The sequence below is a fragment of the Trachymyrmex septentrionalis genome, unplaced genomic scaffold, assembly GCF_001594115.1.
Source record: "Trachymyrmex septentrionalis isolate Tsep2-gDNA-1 unplaced genomic scaffold, Tsep1.0 scaffold44, whole genome shotgun sequence".
In the NCBI taxonomy this organism is placed as follows: domain Eukaryota; kingdom Metazoa; phylum Arthropoda; class Insecta; order Hymenoptera; family Formicidae; genus Trachymyrmex; species Trachymyrmex septentrionalis.
Window position 1 is genome coordinate 838,600 of NW_017305611.1, and position 13,667 is coordinate 852,266.

The 13,667-nt window shown below is 34.0% G+C and overlaps 1 protein-coding gene across 4 annotated transcripts in view; it reads right to left on the bottom strand.

Moving 5' to 3' along the window:
• Positions 1–243: 243 nt before the first annotated feature.
• Positions 244–13,667, bottom strand: part of LOC108751471 (beta-1,4-N-acetylgalactosaminyltransferase bre-4-like) — a 133,335-nt gene continuing 119,911 nt past the window's right edge. For all 4 annotated transcript variants that reach the window (XM_018491699.1, XM_018491698.1, XM_018491696.1 and 1 more), the window contains 3 exons: positions 1,776–1,959; positions 930–1,148; positions 244–832 (listed from right to left, as the gene is read on the bottom strand). In XM_018491699.1, coding sequence (XP_018347201.1) covers positions 694–832; positions 930–1,148; positions 1,776–1,959 — 542 coding nt within the window. In that variant the 3' untranslated portion in view covers positions 244–693. The remainder of the gene's footprint in view (positions 833–929; positions 1,149–1,775; positions 1,960–13,667) is intronic.

Below are 13,667 nucleotides of genomic sequence, written 5' to 3' on the forward strand. Positions count from 1 at the left end.
GAGATATTCGAACCTCTGATGTGGAAGCATCATTTCTTTTCCTATCCCTACCACTAACGCCCTTCAACCATTTTTTTGTTGATTCTGTGCATCTCCTATGCGGCCATATCTCCAGTAATTTTTCATTTTAGGACTTTTCCCGAATAACACATTAGCAAACGATATTCGAATTTAGTCTTTAATTTTATTAATTTTTGATCGGAAAAAAATATTGAAAACAATTTTTGGTGAAATAAATGATAAAATTAAGAATATAGAAAGAGCGTGTCAATATAAAAATAACTCCTAATTGAGAATAATGCAATCTTACAAAGCATTTCTAATTATTCTCGTCTCATTAATTGTTCGTTATTTTCATTCGAGCTTATTACTTCCTTCCATTGGGCCACAATTATGTATAATTATTTACTGGATGGCCAAAAATGTCTGCAGCTACATCAGTTAGGGATAAAAATGGCCGGTGCATTCAGGATCTCGTCTCTTCATCGATGAATCGGAATTCTAACATTTCCAGGAGTGTTTTCAAAGAATGTCTTCATGTTTCTTTGACAGATTTCACGGAAATGTCTCTCGTATTTAATCTTGCTTGTTTGAAGAGCGGCGAGCTCCAGGGTCGCGTTTTCGTAACACAATTGCATTGACCTCGCTAGAAAGCTTGGCGTGCAGGAGCCTTCAGCCGATCCATGGTAGCCATCAGCTGGGCTGAGGCGGCGTCAGTCTCACTAAAAGCCATGTATACAGCTTCGGTTTCCGCTTGTCAATCAATTCGTACTGCAGATTAGCTAACCCGTCAGTGGAGAATCTTTTCTTGCCTGTCTTCAGGTTCTCATACCTATCATCAAAAATTACGTATTCAACTATTACAATCCGAAGGAAAGCTCAAAGAAGCTAGTTATTCTGAATAAAAGGTAGCAACATTTTTGACTCACCTCTTTGGATTAGCCTTTTCTTTTTTGTGCGCCAGCATTTTGTAGCGCGCAACATTTGCCGGATATCGCGAAATATGCAGACCATGGGCTTTGATACGATTCGCCATATCGTCATCTTCACCACCCCAGCCCCAGAAGACGTTGCTAAAGCCGTTAACCAGCTGGAAGTGTTCGCGTGACATTGCGGACACGCCGCCAAAGAGATCATTGTAGGGTAGCCTGAAGACAAAGAAGCATTAAATAAATTTTTTCGCAATAAAAAAAAGAATAAGCTAAATTCACATGAAAAATGTTGAAAATTACATAATTTACAAGTGATATTTGTAAAATTTAATTTATTTTTTCGTTTATACAGGATGTCTCACAACTACCGCATTTCCTCTTAACGTATTCTTGAGGTAATTTTGAGACAAAGATTCTAATACAAAAATGTCAAAGCTACAATAATTTTTGAATTATAATTAGTTAAAGATAGTGTATAATTCAAAAACTAGCATAGCCTCGATATTTTCGTATTAGAATTTTCGTCTTAGAATGTTCAAAAGAATCCAGAAATAATAATAGAGACTATAAAAGTAAAATGGTTTTTGAACCTTATAAATATTTAAAGTTAACTTATAATTTAAAAAATTATTGTAGTCTCGACATTTTCGTATTAGGATTTTTGTCTCAAAATTACCTTAAGAATATGTTCTTAAGAGAAAATGCGGTAATGTGAGACACCTTGTATTTATATTTCACAATTATTTTATTATATAGATATGTTTAAATTTAAAATGTGTAACTGTATTTTATAATTCCTATTTAGAATTGGTTTTTTGTGTAACGAGAGGATCATATTTTTACCTGTACTTGAATTTGTCCACCGCGACTGACATATGTCTAGGCTGTTCGGGACAAGTGTACAGATTCCTATCGTCCTCCGGAAGTAGGTCAACATCGTGAAAGATGAAGCAGTCGAAGGTTCGTTCTTTTAGAGCCTCTACATAACCGACGTTCATGAGCATTGCTCGATTAAAGGCCTCGGTACCTGAAGATAGAGAGAACGTGGATAAATATCACGATATATTGCTAAAGAGAAATATAAATCTTTTCAAGTAAAAAATAGCGAATCAAATTAATTCGATGTAATTCGATGACTCTCGTTAAAAAAAACTTTAGATTTTCTCTTCTCTTCGAAACAATTTCAATTGATTTATATTTCTTAGAATATTCCAACTATATATAAATGTTGTAGTCACAATTGTTCTATTAGAAAATTTATCTTGAAAATTTACATTGAAATTTTACCTTGAACACTTCAGTTTTATCTTGATTACTTCGTGTGAGCACGATATATTCGACGTTTTGTAATATATGAATTTTTTCAATTTTCATAAAGCAAGAATTTAATCAACAGGCTGAAATAAATGGAGCTTCTTTAATAAATTGCAGCAAGTCAAAAAGAAGTCTGCGCTTCCGCACACACACACAAATGAAAATCTGCTAAATCTTTCAAGTACTTCATACATTGTTAATTAAGTTTCAAATATTTAGCTTGATCCGAGTATAAAATTTTAACTTCCTTACTTCTCCTAATTTATGCGCGCTCTTTAATTTATGAATGCTGATTAGTTCGACCTACTACAAGCTATCAAAGTTGCTACACGCTCTCGGCTCGAGGTTGTAGCAAATAATCCAGCTCTCTAGCGTGTTTTAAAGGAACTTTCTTGGCAAAGTTGCTATAACAGACTTGTTTAAAAGCCGAAGGAAGTCTTGATCTCCATCGGAAGGGAGGGGAAGCAACCGTGTACAAATTGCTGCTGGTTTGACAAGAGGAGCTGCCGCCTTGCAAGGATTGATGAAAAAGGGAGTTGCAGGGACCCGGGGATGTTTGCCAAGTCTGGCGCAATTAAAAGTTTCACGTCTTATCCTGTCATCGCGGTTACTCAAATACTATGACGAAAGTGGGCCATACGTAGGTAACTTTGGCGAACTTTCCTTGTATTCCATGTCATCCGCTTAACGTCCTTTTGTCGTTTTCTTTTTCTTGGGCTGGGATTCATAATCAAGAATATTAGAACAAACTCAGGAACATGATTAACAAAAAAAATGATCTTATTTCATAATTTATGATTGTTATGATTGTTTCTCTTTAAACGGAACAGAAATAATAATATTAATAATAGCATTTTCTATACAAAAATATATAATTTCTTGATAAAATCATCAGCTAAATAAATTAGCCAGTATTTTCTATTAACGTTTAAGCAGCATAAATAATTCGTAAATTAAATTTATCGAATACGTCGGAGTATCTTATACATACTTCCTGTGAAGAAAGATAGAAGCGAAAGAGCGCGGAAAGTGTGTGAGTCGAGACTAAAAGGAATCTAACTGGATCCTATAAACGTTGCCCGGGTCGCGTCTGATTATTCGAGAATGATTACGAGACCGGCAAACCGGCAGGCTCTTTCTCAAAGAACGAGGAGGAAAAGCAAAGGCTAACGTTCTCCAAGCCGCTGGTTGCATCTACCGTCGATTATCATTGGCTGAATAGACTTCGCGCTCGATCGAATCCCCTGCACTACCACCAACCGACATACACTGAAGACACACGTGGAAAGATAAAGAGCATTACAAGAAGGACCCCCCTTGGAGGAACATTCGCCAAATGCGCGCACGGCAGGATATAAACGGTCTTGTTTCTCCCGGCCTCGACGAAAGACGTCTCGGCGGAAGTGTATATTCCGGGTATTTCAGATATTTCTTTATGCCGTCAACGACGAGTGAAAAGGGATGCGATAAAGCAGAACGGCGGGGGCGCATAGGGACGCGAAACATAGTCGGAGACGATAAAGAGACGCAGGTGCAGCACGACTACGGTGAACAATTTTACGAAAGGGAGAAAAGGGGAAAAGGAAACTCTCATCCCGAGGCGATGTTGACCTAAACGATGTAAATGTTGAGCGATCTAACGGCGTTTCGTTACAGAACCGTTCTGTGTTATTTGCGACGCGTCGCATTGGCACTGGCATTCCAAAGCGTAACTGTACAATTACGCTCTTTGACAAATTAAAATTGCAAATGAAACGAAGGCAAAACGTAATCTAAACGAGAAAAAGTAGAAATGGATGATATTCTAAAATCTCTTAAGCGATAGTGCCTAAAAGAAAATGGCTCGTAATTATTTTCAACGAAAAAGAACTGTGCTATAATAAAGCAAATTAATTATAAAAGTATAATATCCAGATTTTTCATTAGCTAATAATATAAATTATGAAATATCAGATAAATTGGTCGTTTTATTAAAAAGAGAAATGTACAAAGGCGAAGGAGCGCTCTCATCGTCGTAAAAATAAAGCCAAAAGCCAATAGATTTATCTTGTCTTTATATACATATATATTCTCTCGTATATATTCCTTTTTAGCAACATAAATCAGATAATAGTTTTTCTCATAACATAAACGATAGAATCATTTTTTATTTAATTATGCTTTCTTGATACTTTCAAGTTATAAAGTTGGCTTCAGTTAGTCTTTAATAAAATTATGACTGTATTGAATTGAACGTGTCTCGAGTAAATAAAATTCCATTGGTTGGGATTACGTTTCATTACCATCGATTTACTGTCATTTTATCGTGTAATTACTAATACGTAATACATAAAGAGAGGTCGCAAAGACGTGACGATGGAAAACGATTAAATGTTTATCGATATCTTCCGCCTGCGACGAGGTTTTTTTTCCTGTGACGCTGGTAAATTAAGACCACGTCTGAATCGGTCGTCGTCCCGTCGGATACCACTCCAAACTAGCGACAAGCTGGGTTGATTTCCATATCTCTTTTCATGGAAGAATCCCGCTTATTTATTCATTCGAAAGAATTGCGTCTGCAATATCAAGTTATGCGCTGCCACGTTTGTTCGGGAAGCGCAGAGAAGGGCACGCGCCATCATTACCGCACCCGTCTATCTGTATTCTCGGCCGTACGTCTGTACATACATTTAAATTCCCAGAATATCCCCCGTTGTTCTCGCTGCGTCTCGGCTTTCGTTACTTTCATCGCTGAAAAAGTATTGTAATTTCTCTCAATTTTTTGCAACAGCACGCTGAAACAAACTACTACGTTGATATTTCCGTGCACGCGATTATCATTTGAGTCCGCGCCTTGCAAGCGCGTTGAAATTATTATAATTTACGAAATAACGAAATAGCATAATTTCATAAGATAAAAGTAATTATCGCTTATTACAATCAATCGTGAAAATCGTTTCTAATAGAATACAGTAATTCCACGGAGATGCAATGAAAATTGCACCTTTGCAGCGAAACTTCCTGAAATCAAGAAGATTTTGCTTACATAATGACACCTGACAGCCGTTTCACTGTCTGCCTTTCCCATCATCTCGATCCAACGCTACGAAGAAAACTCGATCGCGATTTTTTCGTCAGTATTTATCGAACTTAAAGACGACTAGGCAACGGATTTCCTTGGTATCGATGACCGGACGGTTGATATTAACGATTGTATACAGTTACGATAATAAGAGTCTATCCCATGTGGATGCACGCCGGTGCTTCCGACAGTTCTATCCAGCGCGATATTAATGGGCGGATTTCTGTATCGCGAGAGTGCCCGAAGCCGCGGCGGTCAGCGACAGGTGCGACTAATTGTCCGTGAGAGTTGCCCACCTCGATAATCTTGCCTCTCTTCCGGTGGTAGACATTCACAGAGAAACTACGTCCGCTCTGCACTTCTGTTTCACGGAATTAATCATTATTATTAGACGTTGTGTGATTGGAAACGTGAATATTATCCAGGCGGTGTGTACTTAAATCTACTCTCTTTTTTATTTAATACATTCATCTAATACATACCCTCCAAAACTTTTAGAGTGAATCTCACTCTGAAGAGTGAAATCTCACTCTTAAAAATTGAAAATTGCCACTCTTTTTCAAGATTGGTTTAGTTTCACTCTTTGGTGTGCGAATTCCATTCCAAAGAATTTAGAGAGTATGTTTATTTATTCAAAATTACACTCACAAGGGAAATGTCCCACTCTCTGATTTTAATGAAACTTGATGGATTTTTAGAGAGGACAAAAATATTCAATACGTATTTTTTTTATCGGCAATCGAATAACAAAAGTTTGGCTGATTTCCAAGAGTGAAATTTCCCTTAAATAATATGTGGTTGTTGATAAAAAAAATATGTATCAAATATTTTCATTCCCTCTACACGTTTCATTAAAATCGAAAAAGAATACTAGAAGCTTTTTCTTGTCAGGAGAAAACATTGAGTATTTGTGACTATAATTATATAAAAAAATAAGTGAAGAACTCTATTTTTAGTTATTATTGTTATAAAAATATATATTATTTAGGCCCGAGAACAGGTACAAATTACAATAGTCATTTTCTCGGTGCCTACTACATATTTGTTTGTATACAGAATTATAAAAATAATTATTGATAACATCATAGCAATAATAATTACAAAAATGCAGCTCCTAATTATTATTATTTAGCAATTACAATCACAAATATCAAACACTTTTCTTTCTTAATATTTAAATAATTCAGATTTAATTTTTAATATTACATTTAAATAATACAGAGACAATCGGGAAATAGCTGTTATTTTGTAATAAATGAATGGATGATGTATGATGTTTCATCTAATAAATTCATTTCAATACATTCATTTGGTATCTAATATCAATCTGTAGATGTAAGATTATTCAGACAATTTCTAATATAGCTAACATTATATCGACATTATTATTACTATAAATTATTATCCTTCTCTATATCACGAGAAAGATAAACGGGTTTATATTTTCGTTATCTCTATATTTCAATTTAGTTTTCCAGCAAAAATTCAGCCGTAAAATGAGAAGTACAAAATATCAAGAAAAATCGTGAGATTAGTACTCTCGAAATAGGAACTCTTCTCCTCTCCCGAACACCTTCTCATATCTCCGAACTCTTATCCCGTATCGAGAAATTGATTTTGTTCGAGCCAGAGCTGCAGAGGGAAGTACGCCGTGAATCTAATTTCCTGATCCACGCGACGCAGTCGATCGGCCGGACTTACTGCAAACGAAGTCGCCGATCCTCCCGTAGTCGATTCGATAAATATTCAGCGCAGCACTAATTATGCAGAAGCTAAGTATTCGGTGGCTAACTCCGCTTTAATCCCAAGCCGAGGCATAGTCCTAGGAAACAGAGAGAAAGAGAGAGAGAGAGAGAGAGAGAGAGAGAGAGAGAGAGACAGAGAGAAAGAGAGAGCACTCGGGATTTGAATTTCAAAACTGCGGCCGAGCGCGACCGTGTCCGAGCAATTTGGGACAATTAAAGCTACGTTAATTTGTAAGTGCACACACACACACACACACACACACGCACACACACACGCGCGTGCATACATGCATAAACACACACATATCGTATCATATTCGTTAGGTATGTATGCGTCTTCTGTGTAAATAATTCCATTAAAAATGTTTTGGAACTACAAAATACGCTACAAGGTTCCACTTTCTTCGTGAAATTATTATATGAAAGAAGTTAAAAACAAACTTCAATACATACTACAATCTAAATTTCTTGCAGTGAAATTCATTCTAAGAGAGTAACAACCACCCTCGAAAAAAAGAGGAAATATTTTATTTCTTAAGAAAGATTAACGATTTTCACTCCTTTTAGAATAAAATCTCAACTTTTTTTGAAGTGAAATTTAATCCTTTGAAATGAAGACTCACTTTAAAAAGAGTGAAAATTGTCACTCTTTTTCAAGAAATGAAATATTTTCATTTTTTTCAAGGGTTAGATTGTATTTTCACCTTTTTTTGGGGTGAGATTTCACTGCAAGAAATTTAGAGTGTAGATAAACACTTTAATACATATCAGAAGGATTTGGAAATTATATTTTTTTATTCTATCAAACATATTGCGTATCAGTGCAATAATAATATCGAATATATAATATATTAAATGCATCTAATACTTTATTTCATATGTTATTTTTGCATATTTATATAACTGCACGTGAAATTTACTTCGTTTTATCGATTCGTTAGTTGATCCTTTTACGCGCAGGTGCTTCGTCTTGACGAATGACTAGTTAGATTAAGCTCGACTTGACGATAAATGGTCGTGACTTTGCACGTACGTGGATCGTAACGGTATCCACCGCCGCATGACAGATATGCGGGTTGCGTTAGCAATAATCATGACCCACTCGATTTATTTTTTGTTATTATGCGAGTACACCTTCGAAAAAAGATACTAAGTAGAAACATTAAGGACAGTATAAATCGACGATGTAATTCTGTGTGACGTTATCATGGTAAATTTGACTAGCACTTGCCATAAAAACTGGCTAAAATTTAAAAAATTACACCAATAAACTTAAATTCATGTATTATTGTAGTACTTCAGCATAATGGTTCAATAAATTCTTACACGACGTTCTCAGTAAATTCGAGATAAGTAATTTGACTTAAAATACTGCATCTGCATCTACGTGGTGTAAACGATATTCTTGAAAGAAAAAATGAATAAATAGCATTTTATAACTCTACTATTTTTTTACTGCTATTTTTTTTCCACTAAATACACTAATTTCAATTTAATTTAGATAAAAATGTTTTCAAATTTCTAACAAATAAATTAAATTACTCTCGTATCAAAAATCCTTGAATTAATGCAGAAAAAATATCTACGTACAACAGCGAGAATTTTTGAATTTTAACTGGGCTTTTAAATTTTCGAGGATGTATGTACCCGCAACTCTTGCGCTGCATATACAAATATGTAACTATGACTTATGTCGTCGGTTGCGGGAATCACGGGGGAAATGTTAGTTCCCCAGGCTTGCAGGATTAGATAGCGCTTAAGCCTGACTTACGCTGGGTCTTCGAGAGTAGCCTGACAGTGAGTAACAGTTCGGTGCATTTTCTAAGGAATCGCGCGCAGCGCAACGGTGAGAATAAATCGTTGCTGTTTCGCTGTAATTAATCGCACCGGCGCCGGTGAAATATCGTCTTCGTTAAATTATCGCAAGAATTCATTGCCCGGCGATCTGCCGTAAATTAACGTCGTTACGACATAATAGCAATCCGATTGAAATAATTCCACGACAAAGAATCTTTCTTTACTCACTTCGAGAAGATCGTAGGATAGTAATGGCATTGCATTATCTTTATTAAATTATCGCGAGAAAATTCATTCTCCAACGATTTGCAGCAAATTGGGATATAATAGCAATTGATTTCGAATACCTCTGCAGTGGCAAATCCTTTCATGATCTTTGAATAAAATCTCTTAAATTATCTCAACAATTATTTCTCGATTTGTTGTAAAGAAATAAAGAATAAAGACTTTTAAATATTTCTGTAATAAAAAAAGTCTCATATATATCTTCTTATTTACAGAAAAAAAACAAGGAATTAAAATTTATATAAGAAAATAAATAATTATTCTGTTAATTTTCTATTTTTCAGTCTATTCAACATTAATCCTTATTTATTTGATGTAAATTGATTGATGTTAACGTATGCCATAATATCTGCTTCCATAAATATCGATAATGTTCCATTTAATGCTTTTTGTTACGAAACATGTGACCATGAGAAAAAATTGTGCAACAACTGTCTCTTTTTTTATATATTCATTTGCATACCGAGCAGAGAAATGCGAATAAAATCGGATTTAGGATTCCATCAGGAATTCCACATTCGAAACTTTCCAGCGAAAACTACATTAAATTGCACTGACATTTTCGAGAGACATTTCGAATGTATGATAAAATGGACGAGTGTCGGAGGTAATATTGCTCAGTTAAACCGATCTGAGATCATTGTTTGAAATAGCAAATGAAGATATCAAATGCAAAAATGATAGATATATGAATTTTAAATATAATATGCGAATAAGAATTTTTAATATTTCTCTAATTTCGATTTAATATCCACAAAGATAATATTGCTTTTACTCATTAATATTAATGATATCAGACTTTTTATAAAGGAACTGTTCATTTTTTAGCTTTCTATCGACATATGTTAGAAACTCGCGAAATACACGACGTAGTAAAATCAACTTCAATGCTGAATCGGATATTATCTAGCGACAAATTTGTTACACATTGTTACGAAACTTTCTTCGTACATAGTTTCATTGTGCATCATACACACCGGAAGTGTACAGAAGCACTGCGTGGAATAACAAGAGAATTAATCACAGTCATATTTTGACATCTCGCATACGCGGTAAGTAAACAAACTTAGTCAAGCAATTTTAATGAAGATAAATCGTGAGCTTGCTCGCAGCCTTTCGATACCCAAGATAAATCGCATTTTCTTAAGCGATTCAATAGAATGATAGATCCCGGCCGAAGAAAATGATATTATTTCTGAGATAAGTAAGATATTATTTCTAAGATAAGATAATTTTCTTAACATTTCCTTTTTTTATTCTAATAAGAAATAACTCTCTGATAAGCAATAAATTGTTTAAAATCAAATAATTCGATTTTATATATGTTCTCAAAAATTATTTAAAATATGTTAAAAATTTTATTTATTAAATCTTCTATACTACTTAAAATGATTTTAAAATATATTCTCCCTGTCAATCAATCATTACTGTATGCTTGGTTTTATATTTATAATTACATGTATAATTAAAGGAAGAAGAATTTTGAAATCTTAATATAAAGATGTCTCCCATCAAGATGGTGTTCATAATCTTTTCAATCTTTCATCCCTTTTTCGTGCTACCGCGATCTGTATCAACCTCACAGAGTACATCGTAAAAGCAGCCCATAATATAATTTATAACTTGGTAATAAAGATTTAAGGAATGCCCTTACGATGTAAAATCGATGTCAAGGCGCAAGCCGACTGATAGAGGACTTTTTTACGAAAATATATCTTTGCACTGCCATTAAATAAACTAACAGAAACATACTGCGTCCACGCGAGAGTTATAAATTTCAAGAGTTTTTAAAAATTTCATTAAAATATAATCAGTGCCGTGTCGGTGAAATTATTTCGTGTCGAGAGTTTTCCCTTGAGAGTCCACGCGTTGTTACGGTCGGCCGATTACTCGAGTTGTAGAAGAGCGTCGGTGAAAGAGCGAGAGATATGGAGGAGGTATACACGAATTTAATTAAAAATTAAGTCTAAGAGCTTACAGGGTACGACGGAAACTTTGTAACAACCTCTTGCGCTCGAACGTCCCAACTCTTGCTCTACTGGCACTTTCCTCTCAGTAGGAGGATCTCCACTCGAGGAGACATGCGGGAAAATACGCGAGCAAGAGGAACGTCCGCTAGACGGCAATAAATCGTAGCGAAGTATCGGCTTACACGCACCAACGAGGAGGAGAGGCCCGGAGAAGATCGTACGTTTATATTCGCTTTGCGGAAACAAACCGTGTGCTCCAGAGGATGTTATCGAAATACCGGAATGCACGCGTCAGTCGCGTATATTTGGGATGTTCAGGGTGAATAAGAATTTATGGTTCCGATACGCTGAAATATCGTTCAAGCAGCGATTTGAAATTGATCCCTTTTCTTCAGTGAAAATTATATCGTAAGATTATATCAAAAAACGTAACTTATCAATTTCGGTAATATTCATCATGCGTATTTAATTCTTAAACGTTACACTAGAAGAACAAACACTGGTGCATACTTAACCCGGTTTCGGTTGTTTATAACTTTCATAAAAATAAATGTATTGTAAGTATTGTTTTAAATTAAAATGCCATATATCTTTTTTAAGAAATAAAAGCAAATGTATATGTATTTTTATTAATAAAAAAGTTATAAGTAATGGAAACCACATTAGAAAAATACAATTAAAAAAAAAAAAGAAAAAAATATTAAACAAGATCCATGATCGAGTCAAAGATGGTTGACAATTTGAATTAATACTTAAACATAACAAATTTAAGATACGTCTCGGGACCATCGGTTCTTCTTCAGTTATACATTAGATAAAAACTGATTGAAAAAGTTTGGTGAAAAAAAAATTGTTTAACATATATTACCAAAAGTGTATAAAAATTGTTCGCACATAAACTGGTCTTACACACTAAAATCGGTGAATCATTTCAAAATGTCTTGTTGTCAATGTGTAAATGTAACAGAACTTACAAAATCGGCAAATCATTGATGTCATCTCAAAGATTGTGATAAAAATGTATTGACATTCCAAAAATAATTATAATGTTCAGCATCACGCTATGTCGAGGCAAAATTAAAGTCATCAATCGTCGTTGTTTAGCGAGAATCAATAACAAGATTTTAAGAACTCAGCGCGTGAGAATTAATCTGTTCATAATTAAACTGTTAGAGTCAAATTTTGTAAAAAAGAAGAGATAAATTATGAGACTTACATGAATGCCAGGACATAAACGTGAAATGTATCTAATCGCAATCGATGCTCAGATTCGAACATAAAAACGTTCTACAGAACAGATCAACATCCAAGTATATGTCTATTTATTATTGTTATTCCGAACGGACTCTAATATAATAGAACAAAATATGAGTCGTTCAGATTTTCTATGTCTTTTTGCAAATTAATTCTCTCTGTCTATTCTTTAATATATAACATTTCTCAAATTCTTCTCTTATTGTAATTATTCTCAGAATCTAAAATCTTCGTGCCTTCCCAATCAAATAAATGATTGTGTTGTAAGATATGTTGTGTGATTACACAATGTCTAGACGAATCATGTTTAATATTATTTCTATGTTCGTTAATTTTAGTGCCAAGTTGTCTCTTTGTCTATTCCACATATGATACGTTACAATCATTGCAATTTATTTTATACATCACATTTTGGAAAAAAGTTACATTTAATCTGTCTTTCTGTACTCTAATGATAGAATTAAGCTTATTTAAACTTATTTATCTATAATCAGTTGTGACAGTTTATTTATTTGTGTAAGTTTATTGATGAATGACGTGATAATATTAATAACTAACAACGGTGTGAAGACTCTTTATATGTAACATAAATAAACAAACGTGATAGTATTAATAACGTTTGGTAAAAACGATAATATAAAAGATTTTTTTAATTAGGATTCGAGTTTTTGACATCCTTCTTAACTTTGTTATAATGTAATGATTTTTTATTGATGAGATATATTATTTTTTTCTTCACATGACTGAAAATAAAGTTCAAAGGATATAACCATTCATAATAAGTATACTAATTAACTATAAATTTTTTTGGCGATATATAATACTTGATGTGAGAGAAGAACGCCTCTATCAACTAAACTGAAAATAGCACATGTCTTATGCCAGATAAGGTGATTAGAGTAAAAAGAAAGATAGCGACCCGAAAAGGTTTCTTTATGAAACCAATCTATGATAATTTCGTCATTATTGACTTTTAGTGAGAGATCAAGAAAATTTAAGATTCTTTCTTTTTCAATTTCAATTGTAAATTGAAGTCTGTCATGAAAACTGTTAAAAGTTATTAGAATGTCACCAACTCGGTTGCTAAGAGCACTTATGATAATATCGTCAACATATACCGGTAATAAATAATTGGGTTTAGATTAATCGAATTCAAAGCTTTTTCTTCTAGATCTCGCAAAACCAATTCCGTAATTATGGGGAATAAAGGAGACCCCCATAGATGTACCAAAAGTCTGTTGAAATATTTTATTGAACGTAAAACAAGTTGATGTAAGAATAAATTGCAGAACATTCATAAATTCATGTG